General features: G+C 43.4%; 1 protein-coding gene across 1 annotated transcript in view; it reads right to left on the bottom strand.

Annotated features, from left to right (window-relative positions):
* The window catches only part of LOC124093519 (transmembrane protein 132B-like), a 42739-nt gene that overhangs the window by 9085 nt on the left and 10993 nt on the right, over nt 1-22661 (bottom strand). The window contains 2 exon segments of the mRNA XM_058579763.1: nt 242-433; nt 2219-2489. Coding sequence (XP_058435746.1) covers nt 242-433; nt 2219-2489 — 463 coding nt within the window.

Genomic DNA, 22661 nt, shown 5'->3' with positions numbered 1-22661 from the left:
CTCAGCTCACAGTCCAATAGCAGACTGTGCCTATCACAGGTTATCCTGCTGGAGAACAAATGGCAGAGGAAATGAGCCTCCGTCTCTACATGCTTTCCAAGATCCAATGTGCTGGGGGAGATGTAGGGAGCAGCTCCAAGAACAGCAAGGGGCTGCGAGACCCTGCTGACCCTCTGTGTAGGACAAAACGACCTGGAGAGGAGCTGACCATGGACCAGGGCACAGGCCTCCAGGCTCTCACCTGCTGTGGGGCCTGGAGGACATCCTGGGCAGCCACTGTGGAGACGATGACCCTTCAGTCCACCCTGTGAGGCTGCAGGGAGAGGGACAAGCCAGCCACCAGCTGCACACCCAGCTCCACGATGGTGATGCGGTCATCCAGGACAATCACTGTCTTCTCAGCCAGGATGGAGTCAGAGAGAGGGGAGAGGACCTGGGGAGTAAGTGAGAAAGCGCGGTCTCTGCCCACGTGACAATTTCAAGTCCTGGAGCTTGCGGGGCCTCGGGAGACTTTGCAGTGCTCTACAGAGCGCACACAGGAAGACTGCTTATGTAGGTATCCTGCCATTGTCCAATTAAACTTAGCACTTGAAGGAGTTTTATAAAGGTCACCTTAATCCACTTCCTTTCTTGGGATTCATGCCATGATAACAACAGTGTATTTTCTGAGATAAGCTTGTTTTAAGTTAGAGGCAATAACTCAAATTGCCTGCCTTGGTACTCAGCACTCAAAGAGTAGCGCTTTCCCAACAACTGACATTCAGGCTTTGAAAGCAGTGGCCTGTGGTCAACTCTTTTGAAGTAAATGGTGCTCAGCCCTCTTCTCCTGCTCACATCCCTTCCAATGGGCAGGTTAGATGCCTATCATGGGACAATATGATCACTGTGTGGACCACTGTGGGATAACTGGATGAACAGTTAAAGTGGGGCAGGGAATAGTCATGTCCTAAGGAGCCGTTCCTACCACTTTACCATATAATGTGCAACCACAGGAGACTGAAACTGGGACAGGAATATGTCAAAGGCACAATTTCTAGAACAGTCCCCTAAATGTTGACCTTAACCTTCAAACACAATGAGAAAACACACTACAATCACACTGTTATATGGCATAGCTGGCTCTAAAACAAGGGTCTCCCGAATTATACAGGAACCCTTAACAGCAGAGTGTGTTCCCCAGCTGGTAGCAGGAGAATTCAGACTCTAAGTGTGAGAAGGACTGAATCCAGCCATTACTGATGAGAGAGGGACCATGTGAGAAGGAATGGAGGGGTCCTCTTAGAGGACAGGGCAACACCTGGCTGACAGTAAGGAAACTGTGACCTCAGTGCTATAACTATAAAAGAGCTAAGTTCTTCCAAGAAACTGAATGAGATTAAAAGCCAATGAGTTCCCAAAACTCCAAGATTAAGGGCCAAGCCCAGCCAGCACCTGGATCTCAGCCTTAGGAACCCTGAGCATAGAACCAGCCTACCCACCAGGACTGTGTACCCACAGAATATAACATAATAAACTACTGTTGTCTTGAAATTTTAAATTGGTGGTAATACATTACACAGAAATAGACACGAATATAGAATGTTACATATTTAATTCAACTTTGTCGAAATTAACTTTGACAACACCTAAAATAAGACATAATTAACTATGAGCAGCAATATTTTAAATTTGCAAAAATAAAACAAGCTGTGACTTTTTCTTTTATAATCTTGCCAAAATCAGTTAGAAATTATTTTACTATTAGTATGATGAAAATAGAGAGCTTTTAACTATGGATTCTTTGTGATTTATAGCCAAATACATGCTTTAAAAAATCATTGCCTACTGTTAAAGGTATAATATAGCTAAATGGTTAAATGTCAAGGTTGAGGAGAAATTTGCTTTCAGAAGTTCTACCACCTCCTAGTACAGATTAAAAAAAAAAAAAAAAGTGTCATATTGGGAAAAGGGTGACTAATGCTATGTGTTTCATTTAGCTTTCTCTGGTAAAAACAGATCAGGCATTTTTCTCAACCCTCTCTAAAATACAAAATGTGTTTAGGTTATTTAAATTGGTGAATACTCTATTGCTTCTCATGATTCTGTTACAGGAAGACTCGGTATCTGCACATTTGCACAATCACCCTCACACATGTGCACACCCCTCCATGGCAGCATTTGCCTGCATCATCAGCAGGTACTGGTGTTGGAGAGGTGGCAAAACATGAACCCCCTGTACCTGAACAGTGGTGATTCCCAGCTCCCCACCAACCAGGGTCCTGCCATCCTGTAACTGGGCGACTCTGGGCTCCTCCACCTTCATGAACTCTGTCACAAGGTCAGTGATGTCAAACTGCCAGTCTGGGCCCAACATGTAGGTCAGCTGACCCAAGTCAGATGACTCGGTCACAAACTGGGTGAGGACGCGCACCAGGGCATGCTGGTACTGCAGGGAGCAGCCTCGCCCCTTCTTCTCCTCGTCCTCCTCGTCTTCGCTTTCCCGGATGGGCCTGAACACAAACAGACCACAACAGAGTAAGCGTCCTTGTTGGGAAGGAGTGTCATGTGCCCTGGTTTAGAGTCCAGGTGACGGTGCAGAGTGAAATAAAGTGGCTTTTCTCAGGCCAAATCTGTTCATCCTTTGATTCACTCAACTTTCAGCAGTTAATTCATTCAATACCTTTTCAGCAGTCACCGTGAGCCACACAGGCTGCTTCACACTTAGAAGGTGGACAGCAAGTGCACCCTGGATTCCCTGGTCCACTGCCACAGGAGACTCTAGACCAGACAGGCAGAAATGGAGCCTCTGCTATTTGCCTTCTGGAAACTGGGCATCAAAATATGATTCCCCATGTGGGAATGAAGCAAGACCATGGCTTCTGAAGCAGAAATGCGAGGTCCTGAGACAGAGGAGCTGTCTGGATTCCTGCTTGCACTCCCTGTTGGGCCTTGAGCCAGGTGCTCTGCTCTCCCATGGGCTCAGGTACCTCATGCTGGAAATGAAAATAAGAATGGCTGCCTGTTCCTCCCCTTTGGGAGTATAAAGATCAAGGACCAAGAACATCAAGGTGTGAAGACACTGGGAAAGCCCCTTAGGAACTGCAAAGATAAACCAGTTGCCAGTGGGCTTGGCCTGCTCTCATATACCATTCCTCACTGGCCTGGGCCAGTGGACTCCATAGAAGCAGCTTCCTCCTGCTTAGGCCCTTGGGGTGCCAGAGCGCTCTCCCCTGGCACATCCTGCCCTCCCCACAAGTACTGCTCTGGGAGCAAAGCTGCTCGTGTTACTGGTAAAACTTGTGAGTGGATCTCTCCTTTCACCCATCCTGGCTTTTGCTTTCCTTCCCCAAGGCTCTGGCCTTTCCTCCAATCCTGGCACATGCTCTCCACCTGTCCACAGCCCACCCTGAGAAATCCTCTGGTTCTGCAATTCCAGAACCTTCCCCTAAAGAAGAACCTCTCCTGTGGCCTCATAGGAGAGGACTTTGATTCATGGCTGTTGCCTAGTCTGCGACCACCAGTGAGGAGTAATACATCAGGGGATGAAATGACAGCAATTCCTATGTACTGTTGTTACACCTACTATGGGCCTAGTCTCCCCACAATGACAGCTGACTTTACAACAGCCACACATTTAACTCATTCATTCCTCACAAAACCTGAAGACTGAAGTTGGACTGCTATCCTGATCATGTGGATAAGAAAGGGGCCACATAACTGATCATGTGCAGAGGCAGGGCCAAGCCCAATCTGGTTGTCCCTGTGTGCATCCTCACTGGCTCTACAACTAACCTCATCTTTACTGTGGCTGGGACAAAAGGCTCACAGTGATTAACACGTGTTACAGTTTAGATCTGAGGCATTCCCAAAAGCTCATATACAGAACAATGAAAGAATGTTCAGAGGTGAAAAAATCAGATTATGAGACCTGTCCTGTGACCTATTAATCCACTGATATGTATTAACTGGTGGTAACTGTAGGCAGTAGGGTATAGTTGTAGGAGGCAGGTCACTGGGAGTAGATTTTAGGGGTTTATATTTTGTCCCTGCTGAGTGTGGTGCTCTCTCTGCTTCCTGGTTACCAGGTCCTGAGCTGCTTTCTTCCTCCCTGCCCTTCTGACATGATGGTCTGCCTCACCTCTGGCCCAGAGCTATGGAGTCAGCTGACCATGGACTGAACCTCTAATACCATGAGCTGAAATACACTTGTCGTTCTCTATGTTGTTCTTGTCAGGTCTTCTGATCTCAGTGACACAAACTGACTAAAACATGTGACAACTGCTAACTAGCAGGCTTGAATCCAGTTCCATTTGATTTCTGAAATATGTGTTATTCACAATAGGTCAATCTGCCTCCTTGAACCAGCACTGTGACCAGCAATTCCAGTTTCCTGAAGCGAGAAGTAAAGATCTTTATGGGTAAGAGAGATGCCTTCAGAAGGAAAGGGACACAGCATTAAAAACATTGTTACATACTGAAAAGTCATTCCCATTCTATTTTTGAGTCCATCAGAATACATCACCAGCACTGTTTCTGTTCAGTGCTACAAAGTCTTTAAATGCTGTCCTGATACTTAACAAAGACACACAGAGAGACAGCATCTACTCACAAATTTAAAACATTGTTTCCATTGTATTAATTTTTGATACAATTTATTTTATAATAAATGATACCAGTTGTCTTTTTTGTGCTAGTGATGAGAAGTTCCCCTTAATTAAGTGGATAAAACTGAAAGAAGTGCATTATAAAGTATATTTTACACTTCATTAAAACGTGGCAGTATGATAAAAGTTGTCAGTAAATACGTGAACTTTTAGAAGTTCTGAATTATTGAAATAAAACAGTTCTGTTAGGTTAAGATAAACTGTATTCTATTAATTCTTTTAACTTTTTAATATTGAAATAATCACAAATTCACTGAAAGAAAGAAAAAAGTATGGAGAGATCCCATACACTCATTACCCAGTACTGCAAAGTGACTATCTTTGTAATTAGAGGACAATACCAAAACCAAGCAATTGGCCTTGGCACACACAGAGCTCATTCAGATTTCACCAACTTTATAGTCACTTGTGCCTGTATGCATGCATGGGTGTGCAATTTAACCTCCATGCATAACTTACTTTGACCTGGTAACAAAGTTTGACCACTTGAAAGGTAAGCACCTTAATTCCATTTAGGTTCCTTGGCCTCCCTGCTTTCACAAACAATTGTTTTAAAGACATCCTCTATGTACTTTAAGCACCACATTGATGAGGTCCTAAGTTTTTGTTTCAACCAAATATGATTGTCAAATATAATTTAAGAAATTCATGAATTCAGCAATCTATGCTAAGCCTCAGGCTAGCATCATTCTGAATGGAGAAAAACTGAAGGCATTCCCTCTAAAATCTGGAACAAGACAGGGATGCCCTCTCTCTCCACTTCTCTTCAACATAGTTCTCGAAACACTGGCCAGAGCAATTAGACAGACGAAAGAAATTAAAGGCATAAAAATAGGAAAACAAGAACTTAAATTATCACTATTTGCAGATGATATGATTCTATACCTAGCAGACCCAAAAGGCTCTACAAAGAAACTATTAGAGCTAATATTTGAATTCAGCAAAGTGGCAGGATATAAAATCAACACGCATAAATCAAAGGCATTCCTGTATATCAGCGACAAATCCTCTGAAATGGAAGTGAGGACAACCACACCATTCAAAACATCATCAAAAAAAAAAAAATAAAATACTTGGGAATCAACCTAACAAAAGAGGTGAAAGACTTATACAATGAAAACTACAGAACCCTAAAGAGAGAAATAGAAGATCTTAAAAGATGGAAAAATATACCCTGTTCATGGATAGGCAGAACTAACATCATCAAAATGGCGATATTACCAAAAGTTCTCTATAGGTTTAATGCAATGCCAATCAAAATCCCAACAGAATTTCTTGTAGAAATAGAGAAAGCAATCATGAAATTCATATGGAAAAATAAAAGACCCAGAATAGCAAAAACAATGCTAAGCAGGAAGTGTGAATCTAGAGGTATAGCGATACCAGACTTCAAACTATGCTACAGAGCAATAGTAACAAAAACAGCATGGTACTGGTACCAAAACAGGCGGGTGGACCAATGGTACAGAATAGAGGACACAGAAACCAATTCACAAAACTACAACTATCTTATATTTGATAAAGGGGCTAAAAGCATGCAATGGAGGAACGATAGTATCTTCAACAAATGGTGCTGGGAAAACTGGAAATCCATATGCAACAAAATGAAACTGAATCCCTTTCTCTCGCCATGCACAAAAGTGAATTCAAAATGGATCAAGGAGCTTGATATCAAATCAGAGACGCGCTGTCTTATAGAAGAAAAAGTTGGCTACGATCTACAGTCGGTGGGGTCAGGCTCCAAATTCCTCAATAGGACACCCATAGCACAAAAGTTAATAACTAGAATCAACAAATGGGACTTACTCAAACTAAAAAGTTTTTTCTCAGCAAAAGATACAATAAGAGAGGTAAATAGAGAGCCTACATCCTGGGAACAAATCTTTACTCCTCACACTTCAGATAGAGCCCTAATATCCAGAGTATACAAAGAACTCAAAAAATTAGACAATAAGAGAACAAACAACCCAATCAACAAATGGGCCAAGGACCTGAACAGACACTTCTCAGAGGAGGACATACAGTCAATCAACAAGTACATGAAAAAATGCTCACCATCTCTAGCAGTCAGAGAAATGCAAATCAAAACCACCCTAAGATACCATCTCACTCCAGTAAGATTGGCAGCCATTAGGAAGTCAAACAACAACAAGTGCTGGCGAGGATGTGGGGAAAAGGGTACACTTGTTCATTGCTGGTGGGACTGCAAATTGGTGCAGCCAATTTGGAAAGCAGTATGGAGATTTCTTGGAAAGCTGGGAATGGAGCCACCATTTGACCCAGCTATTCCCCTTCTCGGTCTATTCCCTAAAGACCTAAAAAGAGCATGCTACAGGGACACTGCTACATCGATGTTCATAGCAGCACAGTTCACAATAGCAAGACTGTGGAACCAACCTAGATGCCCTTCAATAGACGAATGGATAAAAAAAAAAAAATGTGGCATTTATACACAATGGAGTATTACTCTGCATTAAAAAATGACAAAATCATAGAATTTGCAGCGAAATGGATGGCATTAGAGCAGATTATGCTAAGTGAAGCTAGCCAATCCCTAAAAAACAAATGCCAAATGTCTTCTTTGATATAAGGAGAGTAACTAAGATCAGAGTAGGGACGAACAGCAGGAGAAGAAGATTAACATTTAACAGGGATGAGAGGTGGGAGGGAAAGGGAGAGAGAAGGGAAATTGCATGGAAATGGAAGGAGACCCTCAGGGTTATACAGTGGAGGGGGTAGAGAGAGAGGAGGGGAGGGGAGGGTAGAGGTGGGGAGGGGGGAGGGGGGAGGATGGGAAAGGCAGCAGAGCACAACAGACACTAGTATGGCAATATGTAAATCAATGGATGTGTAACTGATGTGATTCTGCAATCTGTGTATGGGGTGAAGGTGGGAGTTCATAACCCACTTGAATCAAAGTGTGGAATATGATATGTCAAGAAATTTGTAATGTTTTGAACAACCCACAATAAAAAATTTTAAAAAATGTGTATTTCACTTAGGCCACTAACTAGAAGATCAGCTGAAATCACAGTGACCCTGACTGAGTAACCCTGGTCCACAAAGCAACGCAGAGGTAGCCAGAGAGCAACTGGGTCATTTTGGAGTCCCCTTCTACCCTGTCAGAATGGAGTAGTCCAAAGTCCCCTTCTCTCCAGAATCTTCTCTTCTGAGCAACAAATCTGCCCTGGCATCACAGTGGGTTATTTGTGGAGTACTTTGTGTTGATGTTGTTGTTGCTCATGTGGCTATTCTTATTGAGTATTTTAAGTTCCTGTATATTTCACATAGTAACTTTCTGTCACATTAATTGTTTGCAAAAATTTTCCCCCATTCTGCAGGCTGTCTCTTCCCTCTATGGCAAGTTTGCTGCATAGAAGCTTCTCAGTTTGACTAATCCTATTTGTCTATTTTTACTTTTATTCCCTATATTTTGGGGGTCTTATGAAAAATGCCATTGGCAATACCAATGTCACAAAATGTTTACTCTGGTTCCTTCTTGTGGTTTCACAGTTTCAGATCTTACATTTGAGTTTCTTACCCATTCTGTTCTCATTGTCATTTTTTGTTGTTGTTTGTGTTATGGGGGATGAAACCAGGGCCTCCCACATGCCAGGCAAGTGATTTACCACTGAGTTACAACCCCAGTCCTCAAGTTTATTTTCATACGAAGAAATAAAGGTCAAATTTAAATCTCCTCCTAGTGAATATCCAGTTTTTCCAGCACTATTTATTGAAGACATTCTCCTTTCTCCAACATATGTTTTTGGCACCTTTGTTGAGAATCATTTGCCTGTAAGTATATAGGTTTATTTATGAATCTATTCTGTTCCACTGGTCTGCATGTCTATTTTTAAAGGGATAAATTCAAATGGCCAACAAATTCATGGGAAAAAATCCCTCAACTTAATTAGCCATCAGGGCCATAAGACTCAAAAAATACTATCTCACCAAAGTTAGAGTGGTCATCACCAAAAAGAAAACAAAAAACAAATGATGGCAAGGATGTGAGTGAGAGGAAACTTTCATACATTATTGATGGGAATGCAAACTAATACAGTCATATGGAGAACAGATGGAGGCACTAAAAGTAGATCTACTATATAATCCACTTCTGTGTATATCTCCAAAGGAAATGATATCAGCATATAAAAGAGATACCTGCCACCCACATTCATGGATGCACTGTTCACAGTAGCTGATATGGAATCAACCCAGATGCCATCAGTGGATGAAAGGATAAAGAAGCTGTGCTATATACACACAGTTGTATATAATGGAATATTATTCAGCCACAAAAGAATGATATTTCATCATTTACAGTAAAGAGGGTGGAATTAGAGGGTATTACATTAAGAGAAATAAGTCAAACTCCATGTTTTTATACATGTATGTTTTTAAAAGTTAATCTAAATGTTTAACAGTGACTACTAGAGGCTGAGAAGTGTTGAGGGGTGGGTAGTGGTAGATTAGATAATGTGTACCAAAAGAGTTAGATAGCAGTAATAAGTTCTGGCGCTCTACAAAAGAGTTGGGGGACAAGTCTTTGCAATGACCTATTATGTTTTATGTCTAACCAGAGATAAAAGCTCAAAGGCCCCAATTATATGGTAGTGAGAAGAAAATGGAAATATTAATTGTCCTGATTTGATCAGTACCCACTGTATACATGTATTGAAATATCACACTGTGGCCCATAAACATGTACAATTATTGTGTTCATTTAAAGTTTGAAATGTTTGAGATGAAAATGTTAACTACCCTGATTTGAACATTATGTTCTCTATGTAAGCATAAATTATCACACAGTACCCATGAATTTATAGAATTAAAATAATACTGTTTTTAAAAGATGATTCAGGCGATAACCAAAAATACAAGCAACAATAAATGTTGGCAAGGATGTGGGGAAAAAGGCACACTCATACATTCCTGATGGGGCTGCAAATTGGTGCAACCACTACAGAAAGCAGTATGGAGATTCCTCAGAAAACTTAGAATGGAACCACCATTTGACCCAGCTATCCCACTCTTTGATTTATACCCAAAGGACTTAAAATCAGCATACTACAGTGATGTAGTCACATCAATATTTATAACAGCACAATTCATAATAGCTAAACTATGGAACCAACCTAGGTACCCTTCAACAGATTAACAGATAAAGAAAGTAGGGCATGGAAACATAATGGAATATTATTCAGCTTAAAGAATAATAAAAGTATGGCCTTTGCTGGTAAATGGAGGGAACTGGAGAATATCATGCTAAGAAAAATAAGCCAATCCCCAAAAAACAAAGGTTGAATGTTTTCTCTGATATTCAGATGCTAATTCACAATAAGGGGGTGGGGGGGCTAGGGAAGAATCGAGGTACTTGGATTAGTACAGAGGGGAGTGAAGAGGGGAGAAGGGTGTAGGAGCAAGAAGGATAGTAGAATGAATCAAACATTATAACCCTATGTGCATATATGATTTCATGAGTATATAACTCTACATCATGTTCAACCAGAAGAATGAGAAGATATAAACCATTTATGTATGATGTGTCCTACTATCATGTATAACTAATTAGAACAATTTTTAAAATTTCTTTAAAAGATGATAGTAGACAGTGGAGCTAACAAGTCTCTTTGCCCCATAATTACAGTTTGAGCTGAAAAGGGCAATTCTTGGATTCTTCAAATTTTAGGAAAAAAGAATACTTTCCCATTTTCTCTGCTTTACTTTTTTAAAGGGGAGAAAATGAAGAGCAAAAAAAAAAATCAGCTATTTTGGGGGGCATGAATAAAGAACTTAAATCTACATTATTGTGCCCAGGAAAGGGAACAATCAGAATATGATTTCTATTTAGAGCAGAAAAATGGAATGGAGGGTCATGCTCTTACTTTAAAATCCCATGATGCTGACTCAAAGTTAAACCTGGCTGCCATCCATTTAGATACTTAGGAATGGTAACAGAAGTCCTATTACAAAGCAAACCCTCTTCCCATGGGAGCACTACACTGGGGCAAGTGGAGGTTCAAGAAGAACAGTTCCTCTGGAGCAAAAGAATGTAATCTGCCCATGCCTTGCAGACCAATCCATTGGTTCCCTGCCAATCAGAAGGCTGCAATGCACATATTAGGAGGTTCCCTTCTGCCCTCACCTTCTCCTGATGCAAATAGTTGTCACCGATTGCTGGGACTTTCCCAATCCTACGTTTTAGAGTACAGACCTCAACTCTCCTACATTTATGAAAAATTCTGGTTCTTCTTTGTCAACTGCTTCCCACCCACAACTAATTCCACTTTGGATCACTCTGAACCACATCTCACTGCCAGGAGCACTTCATCTTTGGAAACCATGAGAGTTTTTTTCTGTCATTAGAATTGAAATCATAATTCAGTGATTCTGCACCCTTTCAGAGCATGTGAAGAACCCTGCCTTGTATTTCAGGAATCGATGTGCAACTGAAATGGACAAAATAATTAATTATTTAAAAATGTAAAAGAGTGAAAGAATTTAGCAGTTCTATATGTTATTATCATTTTTTCTCTCCAAGGATATAAATACCCTTTAAAAATGTACGTTCTCCATCCTTGTGTGATTCAACTAAAACAGCTCATTTAATATGGTTTATCATATTGAGTGCTAACATCTGAATACGTGAAAACATACAGGGGCCATATCAGATATACAAAAAACAGAGTTCCCCACTCCACGGATTCACCAATTTACAGCTGGCCCTGTTACTTATGGGTTCTGTATCTGTAAATTCACGCTTTCTAAAAATTATTTGTAACCCCAAAAGCAACATTCATAGGACTTTTGTGGTGACTGGTGGAAACATAGACTGCACTGAAAACTCTTGAGTCACCTGTCCCACGCACACACCCCCAGCTAAGTGCTCCCTGTCACTTTACCACAACTTCCAACAGGACCACCGCCTTGGGGGCAACTCGCCTTTGCCCAGGGTATCACTGCCGGCCCTTCCTGCCGCTCCACACAACAAGCCCCACCGTTACTCCCTGAGGGGTCCAGATGCTCACTTCACCTGTCCAGAATCCAGGCAGGAAAAGGCTGCCATATGCTCAGTTTCCTGAGGGGGTAGGGGCAGACCACGCCCAGCGCTGCCCAGGGGCTGAGGCCACACAGAGGCAGCTGATCCCCTGAGGCGTAGGGCCGCTTCCCCACTCACAGGCAGCGATCTCGCCCGCATCCTTCCACCACTTTTCCCCATGTGAACCGTGTCCGCAGACCTGGGGGTCACACAGGTAGGAAACCACCGGCCACTCACCACACAGCAGCCCTCGGCCCACACCTCCTGGGTTCCAACACTACCACGACTTCCTTTCTCTTCAGGAGACCATGGCACTCTGCCCACCTCGGCCTCGCTGCCCCTCCACTGATTGGCTAGGAAGAGGCACGTGGTACGACCCTGGCCAATGTCGTGTGAGAAGTCCACTCGGGATTCTGGGAAAGGGCTCCTTCACCAGACACTCCAGAAGTGACACATCCTTCCACCGGATGCTGTCTCTTCAAAATGCAAGAGGATTGCCCCAGGCTCCAAGAACCTCCAGGGAGCTGGCCAGGGCCTGGCGCTGTGAGCTGGTAAGGATGGAAGGAACCCAAGTGCTGCCTGGGCCCTGACCCGGAGAGGCTGCTGGACCGGCTCTGCCAGAAGGGCTGACTTGGAGACCTGCACCGTTGTGAAGACCATGTTCATGGTCACCACTAAGATCATGCCAAAGACCCCAGCTCAAGGGCCACTGCTCAGAGGGCCTCCCTTTAGGCTTGTCCACTCCAAACTTCCTGTACCCTTCTGGTGTCCCTCTCCATCTATGTTACTCCACATTCCTCTAATTTGCTGTGCGTGCCCCTGAGTACACACTACACTATTTCCTTATGCTTGGTATTGTTGCATGATTTACATTAGTAAATTGAACCAGATTGCTCTGTTATGCTACATCATTTCCTTCTCAGTAGCTATTCTTGGAATGCTCCTGGTTGATTCTTATCCCTGGACTCCACCTGAAGGTAATCTGCCTGTGGATGTGGACCTGTCTCCTCTTCACTCCTCTGGCACAGTGCAGGGTGCTTAGAAAGCATTCAATAAGTAGATGCTGAATGTGTGACCAGGTCACAACCGGTTCTTCTGGGACCTGTTCCTCCCAGGCATCACCAAAAGCAGTATGTGTCTTGGTGAAAGGGAAACAGGGGCACTGAGGTCTCATGTTGATGGCATAAAGAAAAATGAAAGTAATTTCAAAGGTCATTAGAGAAAATACAGTGGGAAGACACAAAGTAGGTAAGAAAACACAAAGCTGTTACGTGTATGACCTTGGAGTCCCAGGGGTCAATTTGGCCTTTTTACTAGGAATTGAGATCCCTATATATGAAATTATACAGAGTACATGTGTATTGGGGCAGACAAATTTTAGGAGATAAATGATGAGATATTTATGATGAGATAAAAATTAGAGTCTGATTTCCATCATTTTTCTAAATGATACCTTCAAGGCTGTCTGAGCCCCAAGAGGAACATTGAAAACCAAATGCTATCAATCCTAATATAAGAAGAACTGAGGACAGGATTGGAAACAGACAACTTGTGTCACATTAATCTATAAGTATGTGTAAAATGGCTTGTAAATGTCATCTTAGGAAACTTGCCTTTAGAGGTTAATATTTTTACTGTCAAATTACACTTTTGCAACTACATTAGTCATGAATAAAAGAGACCAAAGGGGACACTACAGATGTAAAGATATCTCCTTGGGGATCTTGTAAGACATAATTTCCTTCATTTTCTGTTTAGGAAAGCAGCAGGAATTTCATCTGCATTACCAGTCCTCTGTGTTTGCCAAATTGTTGACCCATTGGTTAGAGATGGGAGACTTTGCATTAAACCTCTTCCTTAGGACACCTCCCCCAACCCAAGAACTGTGCCACTAAGTTAGAAGGAAAGAGCACTACAGAATCAGGTAGTATGTTGCTCACAAAATTCACAGAATATATTGAAATTTTATACCAAAACAGACAAAAAGAAAAACCTAGTTAACTGAAATCTGAACCAAACACTTTGTATATACTACTGTTTAGCAAAGTATACTCTAAGGTACAATAGATCCCAAACTATTTAATTTACCTTGAATTTTTGCCAAAAAATAAAAAGGAATAATAGTAGCTATCATGTATTTTTTATTACATAACAATTATTTTCAAAGATTTACTTAGAATCATATCAATTAGACTCTCCAAATATTCGGTATATGAGGTGTTTTGTCCCTATGTTACATATGGGAAAACTGAGGCCCAGGTTAGGCTGCTTCTCCAGTGATCACAAAGGGCAGATGCAGAGTGTGGGTTCACACTGGGGTCTGTGTCAGAGGCCTCCTAGGTACAGTGTGTTGCTGCTTTGCTGTACCCCACACAAGGAAAATGTGGCCTTGCCTCCAGAGAACCATAGGCTGATGGGAAAAGGCAAGATCTAAATGCACACATGGGGATCTTTAACCAACCTTGCTGAGATATAATTTATAATTAACATGGTGCATATGTTTAAAGGGTACAGTCCTATGAATTTGATGCTGTATACACCAATGAACCCACCCTCCACTCAGAATATTCCTGTCACCCTGAATGCCTCTTTTCCATCCATCACTCCCTGAGTTCCTGGCTCTGTGTAACTGCTGATGTGCTTTCTGCACTGTAGAATCACATGTGCACTCTGTGCTTACGAGATGCCCAGGTCTTGCTGGCTGCATTCAGTCCATCCAAACAACAAGAAGGGGCTGCTGCTCACCTTAATTTGAGGTGCCCATGACATCTCCTGCCCAAAGAGACTCTCTGTCCCTCATCCCCCACCACTGGACCACCTCTATAGAGGAAAAAAAGGAAGAAACAAAAAAGCTACCCAAATTGCATTCAGCAAAGCTTAAACAAGCACTACCAAAATGGTGCCCCTTATCAAGACTATGCCTGTTGGGAAAAGTATAAACGGCAACCATACCCCAGAAAAAAAAACCCCAACATGGCGCCTAAGCACCTCTTCTTCCTACCTTCTTCTTTTCTGCAGTGGCAGGAAAAGTTCCCGCCCCTGTGAACTCTCCCGCTGGTGCCAATTTCAAATCTCGCTGGCGGGGAACCTTAGCCCCAATGAGAACTAATTCCTGGGCTCTGGAGCTGATATCTGAAAGAACTTGCCAATAAACGGGTTGGTTGCCTGCCATTTATCTAAGCCCTACCATCTCCCCCTTAGTTCTATAAAAGCACACTGCTTTTTGCAATAAAATTGGAATTCTCCCAGCGAAGTGTCTTTGTGTGGGGAATTCTTTCAATGCCAACAACCAAGGCCCAAGGTTAGGATTTGGTGCAAAGCTTAGCATGTACTTGTCTATGGGATGTCTTCATTTAAGCACTTTATCCCTTCACAGGGAGTATTTAAAATGCACTGCCAATATAGGTTTATATGAGAGCCCCGTACTTCACATGCATCCCACCGCGCCTGGAAAGACAGTGTCCACCTGCTGAGCCCAGCAGCACATGGTGCTGCTAGCATCCTGCACAATTGTGACCAGGGCCCTGGGCTTCTGGGGAGCATCTCTGCAGCATAAATGCCACATGCCACATACACAGGTGCAGGGGCCACAAGCTTAAGTCTTCAGGGTGGGTATATAGATCAGCCACCTAAAAGACAAATATTTTGCAGGATTCTGAATCATAGTCTCAGAAAGAGAAGAATATTGAAGGATAGAATTATTTGTGTTTTTCAAACTTGTTTTGAAACTACTTTTGTGGGGGAGGGATTAAAGATTTAACCCAGGAGTGCTCAACCACTGAGCCACCTTCCAAGCTCGTTTTTTTTTTTTTTTTTTTTTTTTTTTAATTTTTTGAGATGGGTCTTGCCAAGTTGCCAAGGCTACCCTTGAACTTGTGGTCCTCCTGCTTCTGCCTCCCAAGCCACTGGGATTACAGGTGTGTGCCACGACAACTGAAAATTTGTTTTTTTTTTTTTTTTTTTTTTTTTTTTTTTAAGAACAGAAACTTTTGCAAAAAGAATAGTGTGAACTGTGAACTTGTAAAAATCAGAAGCTAAGAATTTTCATCTCTGAGATTTTGGGAAAAGTAGCCTCATACCACCTACTCCAGGTCATAGGAAGGCCCAGGCTAGACACCTGGAAGGGCCAAGAGAAGTCTGGACACCCACATTCACACTCACAGTGAAGATTTCCAGGGGGGTCCAGGAAAACAGACCCCAACCAGGGTCAGAGAGGAAAGCCTGGTGCTCAGGCAGGCCGTGATGGCCCAGTCAGTCATCAGAATCCACCCCTTAATTGACTCTGAGTCCTTTCTGGCATGGGAAGTGCTGGTTGAATCCTGGCTAAAATCCTGGTTCTGGCTGGTCTGAGAAGGAGCCCCTGGGGTGAAACTACAGGGATTCTTACTGTAAATGACTTGTAAAAATCCTACACATCCGGAGACACAGCTCCAACACCACCTGCTCCATGAAGTCACTATGGCCTATCAGCCCTCACTCTCCTGTCCCCATTTCACTTTGCACACACGATTAACGGAGACTTAAGTTCCTGTGAGGTTTGAGCCAATGGCTTCTCAGGCGAAGTCTCCCAAAGTTCGGTTGTCTGTGTGGTGTGGTCACCCACTCGGCCACGTCTCCACATCATAAACAACTTGATTTCCCACTGGGAAAGATAGCCAGTGAGGCTTTGAAGTGAGAGCAGGAGGAAGTCTGCTGGTGACTCATAACCTCAATCTCCCCATCCCTCCAAGGATCCCAGAAGGAAGTCACTTGCTGTAGGTTCATAACTTTCATAGACACAGCTTGCTCCTGTCTCCCCAGCTCACTCAGTTTGGGAACGACCAGTAATAGTTCAGTTCTTCCCACCCAGTTTGGCCCCCAGCAGGCAGGTGTCTGTGGGGGGTGGGCTCCTTGCATTAAATGCATCATTTACTGAGGTACTTTAGAAACAATCCAATAGCTATTTGTTTTACGTCCTACCAAGTCTCATGTTCTGTACCAGAAGTGGCACATGTGCCAGGCTTGAAGAAACGCTGAAGCAACATCTATAGATGGATTTGCAAGGCCACAATTTGAATTTCAGACAGCTTAGCAGAGACTTCAAGTACTAGACAGTGGAAGAGCACACTGACCCCACTGTACTACCAGAAGGCTCTGAGCATGACCAGGGCTGTGCCCTCTGAGGAGCAGCAGGAGCCCCACACGAAGGGAAGAGAAGCTCTAATTACAGGTCCTAAATAAACAAACAAGCAAACAACAACAAAGCCTGAATTAGGGCTCCGTCAAGTGTATCACCCCAAACAGCAGGTTTTCAGTAACAACAAGAAAAACCACAAGACATGAAAAGAAGCATGTCTTAGCTGAGACTGCCACAAAGAAATATGACCCACTAGGAAACTTCAGCCTCATTGTTTTCTAACCATTCTGGAGGGTGAGAAGCTTGAGACCACAGTGTTGGCACACTTGGGGACTGCAGGGGTGGAAAGAGTGTTCCCAGCCTGCCCAGCCCTGCCTCCCACTATATGCACACCTTCCTCCCACTGCTAGGCCTTGGGGCATGCAGAGAGGAGAGGAGGGTCTGTCCTCTTCCTCTGCTGGAGGGAATGAGCCCCATCATGAAGGTCCCACCTGTATGACTTCATCTAAACCTAATTATGCCCCAGAGCACACCTCCAAATATCATCACATTGGAGGTTAGGGTGTCAACATGTGGATTTGATGGAAGGACTCAAACATACAGTCCACAGTAAACAGAAAACTGTTACCCACCCACAGGAGGAAAGGCAGGTGCCAGAAACTTCCTATGAGAGCTCAGATGTCGATCTTAGCTAAGATTTAAAATATGGAAAAATATATATCATACAATATATAAACATATATTACATATTATAAATAATGCATATAAAATATCATATATTTTTAAATAATAAAAGGGTAGTAATATGACAATGTCATAACAAGTAGAAAATATCAGAAAGCAAAATTATTCTTTGGAAAAAAAAATTCCAGAGATTAAAAAAAGCACAAAAATTGAAACAAAAAATCTTTTAGAGAAGATCAAAATTAGGATGAGGTAGACAGAAAGAAGAGGCCAAGCTGAGAGATTGATAGAGATCATACCCCAAAGAACAAAGGAAAAGATGATGAGGAAAGTGAACACAGCGTAAGAGAAACACTGAGCTCACCCACAGACGTGGACCCGGATGCTAGATGAGGGGAAGAGGAGGAGCAGGAAGTGTTGAGGAAATAATGATTAAAACCATCCAAACCTGATGAAAACACCACACATCCAAAAACTTGACAACAAGCAGGGTAAACACTGAGACAGTCACATTCAGACACATCTCAATAAAAATTTTGAAAGACAAAGAGAAAATAATACAAACATCAAAAGAAAAGTTATTCATTATGCACAAAGGAAACTCAAATTAACACCTGACTTATCAGACATAATGGAACCGGAGGCTGAGGAACACCATCAAAAAGGTTCAAAAGGGACTGTCAATCACGAATCATATAGGCAGCAAGATTATTTCAAAATGAATGCAAAAGAAATACATTCCTGAAAGTTCTTCAAGCTGAGAGCAAGTTAGCTATATGGTACATTGAATCCACATTAAAAATACTATTGAAAGTAATTGCCTAATTATAAAAGACAGTATAAATGTGTATTTGTTTTCCTACTTTAAACTGATTTTAAAAGCAGTTATCTCAAGCAGTATGTATATAATTGTACTGTTGGGCCCAAACCATGTAGAAATGTAATATGGTGAACAATAACAGGAAAAAGGAGATAGGCAGGAGAAAAGCTGTGCGGAGTGGGAGTCCGACACCAAAGGCTGGAGCCATAGAAACAAACCAAAGGAGCAAGCCAAGATGGTAAATAAGGAAGTTAATTTTAAAATTATCTAATTATGGACCTGCTCTCCTGCTCTAAGCTTCTATATGAGTCATAAATTACATGGTAGTAACAATGCACTGGTATGCTTATGACATATTTAATATGCACAATAATAATATCACAAAGAGGGATAAGAGTTATACGGAAGTAATCCTTCTGTATCTCAAAGGAATTATTACTACAAAAATCTCAAGTTGATATGATAAGATGTGTATGGAAATCCTGTAGCATCTAATAAGAAATTAACCCTAAAGTAGTTTAAACAAATCATTAAAAGAATTAAAATATCACACTAGAAAGTGTTCAGCTAGTGCAAAAGAAATTGGTAAAAGTGGAAGAGAGAAAAACAATAGGAAAATAATACGCAAAAAGTGTAAAGAAGAGGTGATCAAATATATCAATAGAATGTTCCGTGAGTTGGTTTGAAAGCCCAACAGAGAAAGATCATCAGACATGACGGAAACAGGAGGTCCCACTATGTGATGCCTGCAGCAAAGGCACCTATGTCCAGAGGTGAACCAGGTGGAGGGGAAAAGGGCAAAGGAAGGAGCTCTGTACACACCACTCTACAAAGACTACAACAGCTATCAACGGGAGACAAGTGGATTCTGTCAAGAAGGGACATTGTTATTAGTAAAACTGGCAAGATATTAGGAAGAAATAGCAATTATAAACATTAGATCTGAATTAGTGAAACTGATCATAGAAAAACATAGAGAAAATACACAGAAAAGAATTGGTACATTAAAAATAACAAAATAGACATTAGGTGTGCTGGGGTGGTGGCTCAGTGGTAGAATGCTTGCCTAGCATGTGTGAGGCCCTGGGTTCAATTCTCAGCACCACATATAAATAAATAAAAATAAATGTCCATTGACAACTAAAAATAAAAAATAGACATTTAGTTAGACTGACAAAGGAAAAGGGAAAGAAGACCTAAATAACTAAAACCAGGAGTGAAAGAGAGAACATTATTACGACATTTAAAGAAAGAAAAAGGGCTACAGATGAACACTATGAATGGTTGTGTATTAACAAATCAGAAAAACTAGAGAAAATGGACAAGTTCCTCCAGCTGACTCAGGGAGGAACCTAAACCTGAACAGTCCTGTGACAAGCACAGGTGGCACTGGTGATCACAGGAAAAAAAGCCCATGCCCAGGTGGCATCTCAGCAAATTCACCAAATGTTTAAAGAACCGACACCAACCTTTGACAAACTCTTTCAAATAATACAAGAGAAAATCTTTCCCGATTCATTTCATGGGGCCACTCTTAGCCGGATACCAAAACCAAAGAAAAGTAAAAGTATTCAAGAAAATAGCCAACAGGATCCTGGAATATATAGCAACCTATATGAAGACTGTGCACCATGGCCAGGTCAGATTTGTCAGAAACGCAGGACTGGAGTGACATCAGAAAACTGACTGAGGGAGTGCCCCATACCAATAAGGAACAGAAGTGCACCAGCATCTCAGTCAAAAAAAAAAAAAAAAAGGCACTTGACAAAACCTAAAAGCAACTGTGTCAGGGATGACAAGCTAGGGACAGAAGGGGCTTCCTGGCCCAGATGAGGAGCACCTCCGAAAACCCACAGCTAACATTAAACTTCGTGGTGACCTTGGCCACAGTAACACACAATACAGGATGCTGGTTTCCTGGGGGCACCCTCCTGCCTTGTGATTGGTTCAGTGCTAGCCAATGGCATGCAAAGGCGTTTGCTGAGGGCTTCTGGGAAATGAGCTCCCCCTGCCCTCCTGTGACTTCCAAGAGTTCCTGCTGCTCTGTCTGTGGTCCTGAAACCTGGGGCAGGACCAGCTGCAGCGGGCTTTTGACCAAGTGGTGGAAAGCCACCTGGGCAGGGGAGAGAGCCACAGAGAAGCCTCTTCCTGAGGGAGGAGGTGGAGGGGTGTGAGGCCAGCAAGTCCTCTGCCTTTGTCCCCAGTTTGCACACCTTGAAGGGAATCAGCACTGACCTTGAAGCTTGTCTTGCCTGGAAAGTGCTTGGGCAGTGGAGGGCTCAGTGACAACTAGGCATTCTGACCACGTGAGTGAGGACACACAAGTTACAAGGCACAGACTCCACTGAGAAGAGAAGGGTGGGGGTGGGTCATACTAAGGCAGGAAAGTGGCAGAGCCTCACTGCAACCAGGAAACGTCCCTGGCCCGTCTTTCTGCCTCTCGGCTTCTCAGCTGCCCCTTCTCACTCTGTGGCGGGACTGGCCCTGTCCTTCCAGGCACTGGCAGACACTTTATGGGGACTTCACCTGTTAGAGCGAAGCCCAGGCTGACTACTTCAAGTCCTGGGAGGGAGAGTGCGCTGGGTCCTGTTCAGGGGATGAGCGGCCCTTAGGCTGGCTCCTCAGGGACAGGCCATGCAGGGTAGGCATGGCGAGCAGCCAGCCCACAAGTGCAAGGAGAAGTGAGGGAAGCAATTACCAGAAAGAAAGGGGGAAAGATAATATCACCCTGGGCAGATGCCCACAGGTGTCTCCTGTATTGGTCTAATTAAGTGAACGTGGTTGGCACACTGGCCACTTCCTCATCACGGGTGATCGACACCTTGTTCACGGGAGCCAAGGACCACCGAAGAAGCGTTTCCCACTGTGTCATCTGTAGGCCAAACTGCGCTCTCCCTCACGTGGCTGACCACCAGTCCCCGCCCCTCAAACAGATCTGCACTCTTGCCTTTGTCCTTATGATCCAAGGGGGTCAGAAGGCATGACAGGCTCAGGAGCATCTGTCATAGAGCCTCTCTCCTGTGACCTGGTTATGAGCTCATGAGACCACAGTCAAGATTAGGAAGCAAAGCTTGTCCCCCAAGGGCCAGGCATGACATTCCACAGTGCTCTTCCCTGTTCATGGCACCCACTTCAGAGAGGGGACCTTGCCTCCTCTGGGGGAGTGTGCTACTGGGAGATGTCCCCTCACATCACCGGTTCCTAACAAGATGAAAACCCTGCCCCATAAGCACCTGATCATATGTTTGATACTTTGTCCTTTCACAGAACGATGTGGGACATGGGACAGCAAATACCCAAACACCAACAATAAATAAGTCAGCACATAAACATCACAATGTCAACCAGAGCTAAAGGTATGGGTGACAATAAGGAGATGGCAGAGAGGGACTGGGCAGGACTGGGCAGGAGTGAAGGAAAGTATGGACCACGAGGATGGCAAGGTCCTCTTCACCCTGAATCTGCTCAGCCTCGTTGCCCCATCTCTCGCTGGTCTGAACCATTCCAGGGTTCTCACTGGAGAAATGAAGGGGATTCTTCAAGGACCCTTCCTCCCTTTCACTCATCCCTCTCTCTGTTGCCAAAATCACCTCATTTTCAGTTAATTTCTAAAATTCTCACTTAATAAAATAATGTCCTCCAGTGATGAGAGGAGAGAGCCCCCAGCTCCTTGCCATGGCTGGAGTGGCCACCCTGACCCAGCCCCCACCTGCCTCCCAGGCTCACGGCCATCTGGTTTCCGACTCCTCTGAATCTCTGCCTTTGCTGCCTTCTGCCAAGGGGAACTGGCTGTTCTCAGTCTACCTGGTAAAGCCCTCTGTCACCATAGAGAACAAAGGTAAACTTCCCCCTGCTCACAAGGAGGCTCAAGCCCCTGTCTGAGCTTGCTTGTCCCCCACACATGAGTACTGAGGGCAGACATTGGTAACCAGAATATTGCCTGTATTTCCAGATTTCCCAGACTCATCAGTTAGGTCTGGAAACACATTTGAATTTCTAATTTCTAAGCAAAAATGTTTGCAGAGGGGCTCTTGTCTTGTTGATGTACCCAGCAACCCTAGCCCCTTCCTTTGTCCTAAGATCCTGCCTGCAAGATGGGCAGGTGACCCAGGCACGCCCATCCGGCTCCCTGAGGATGCCCGCATCACTTGGCCCCCAATCCCACCCCAGCCCGGTTCCCACCACTGGCCCCAGCACAAAGCTGAGGAGTTGGATCAATCTCAACTGGCCAGGACACTGCCTCAAAAGTTTTGAACAGGGAGAGTGAAAGATTCTTCTCCTCCTTCTTTGCAAGGCTATACAGATGGGACCTGAGGCTACAACGGCTGTGGACAAGCTGCTCTGGGAGGACAAAGTCCG

The sequence above is a fragment of the Marmota monax genome, unplaced genomic scaffold, assembly GCF_021218885.2.
Source record: "Marmota monax isolate L192 unplaced genomic scaffold, Marmota_monax_Labrador192_F-V1.1 WCK01_AAM20220418_F8-fsc00575, whole genome shotgun sequence".
NCBI classification, from domain to species: domain Eukaryota; kingdom Metazoa; phylum Chordata; class Mammalia; order Rodentia; family Sciuridae; genus Marmota; species Marmota monax.
The sequence above is the reverse complement of the archived record's forward strand: the minus strand, read 5'-3'. Positions and strand labels throughout refer to the sequence as shown.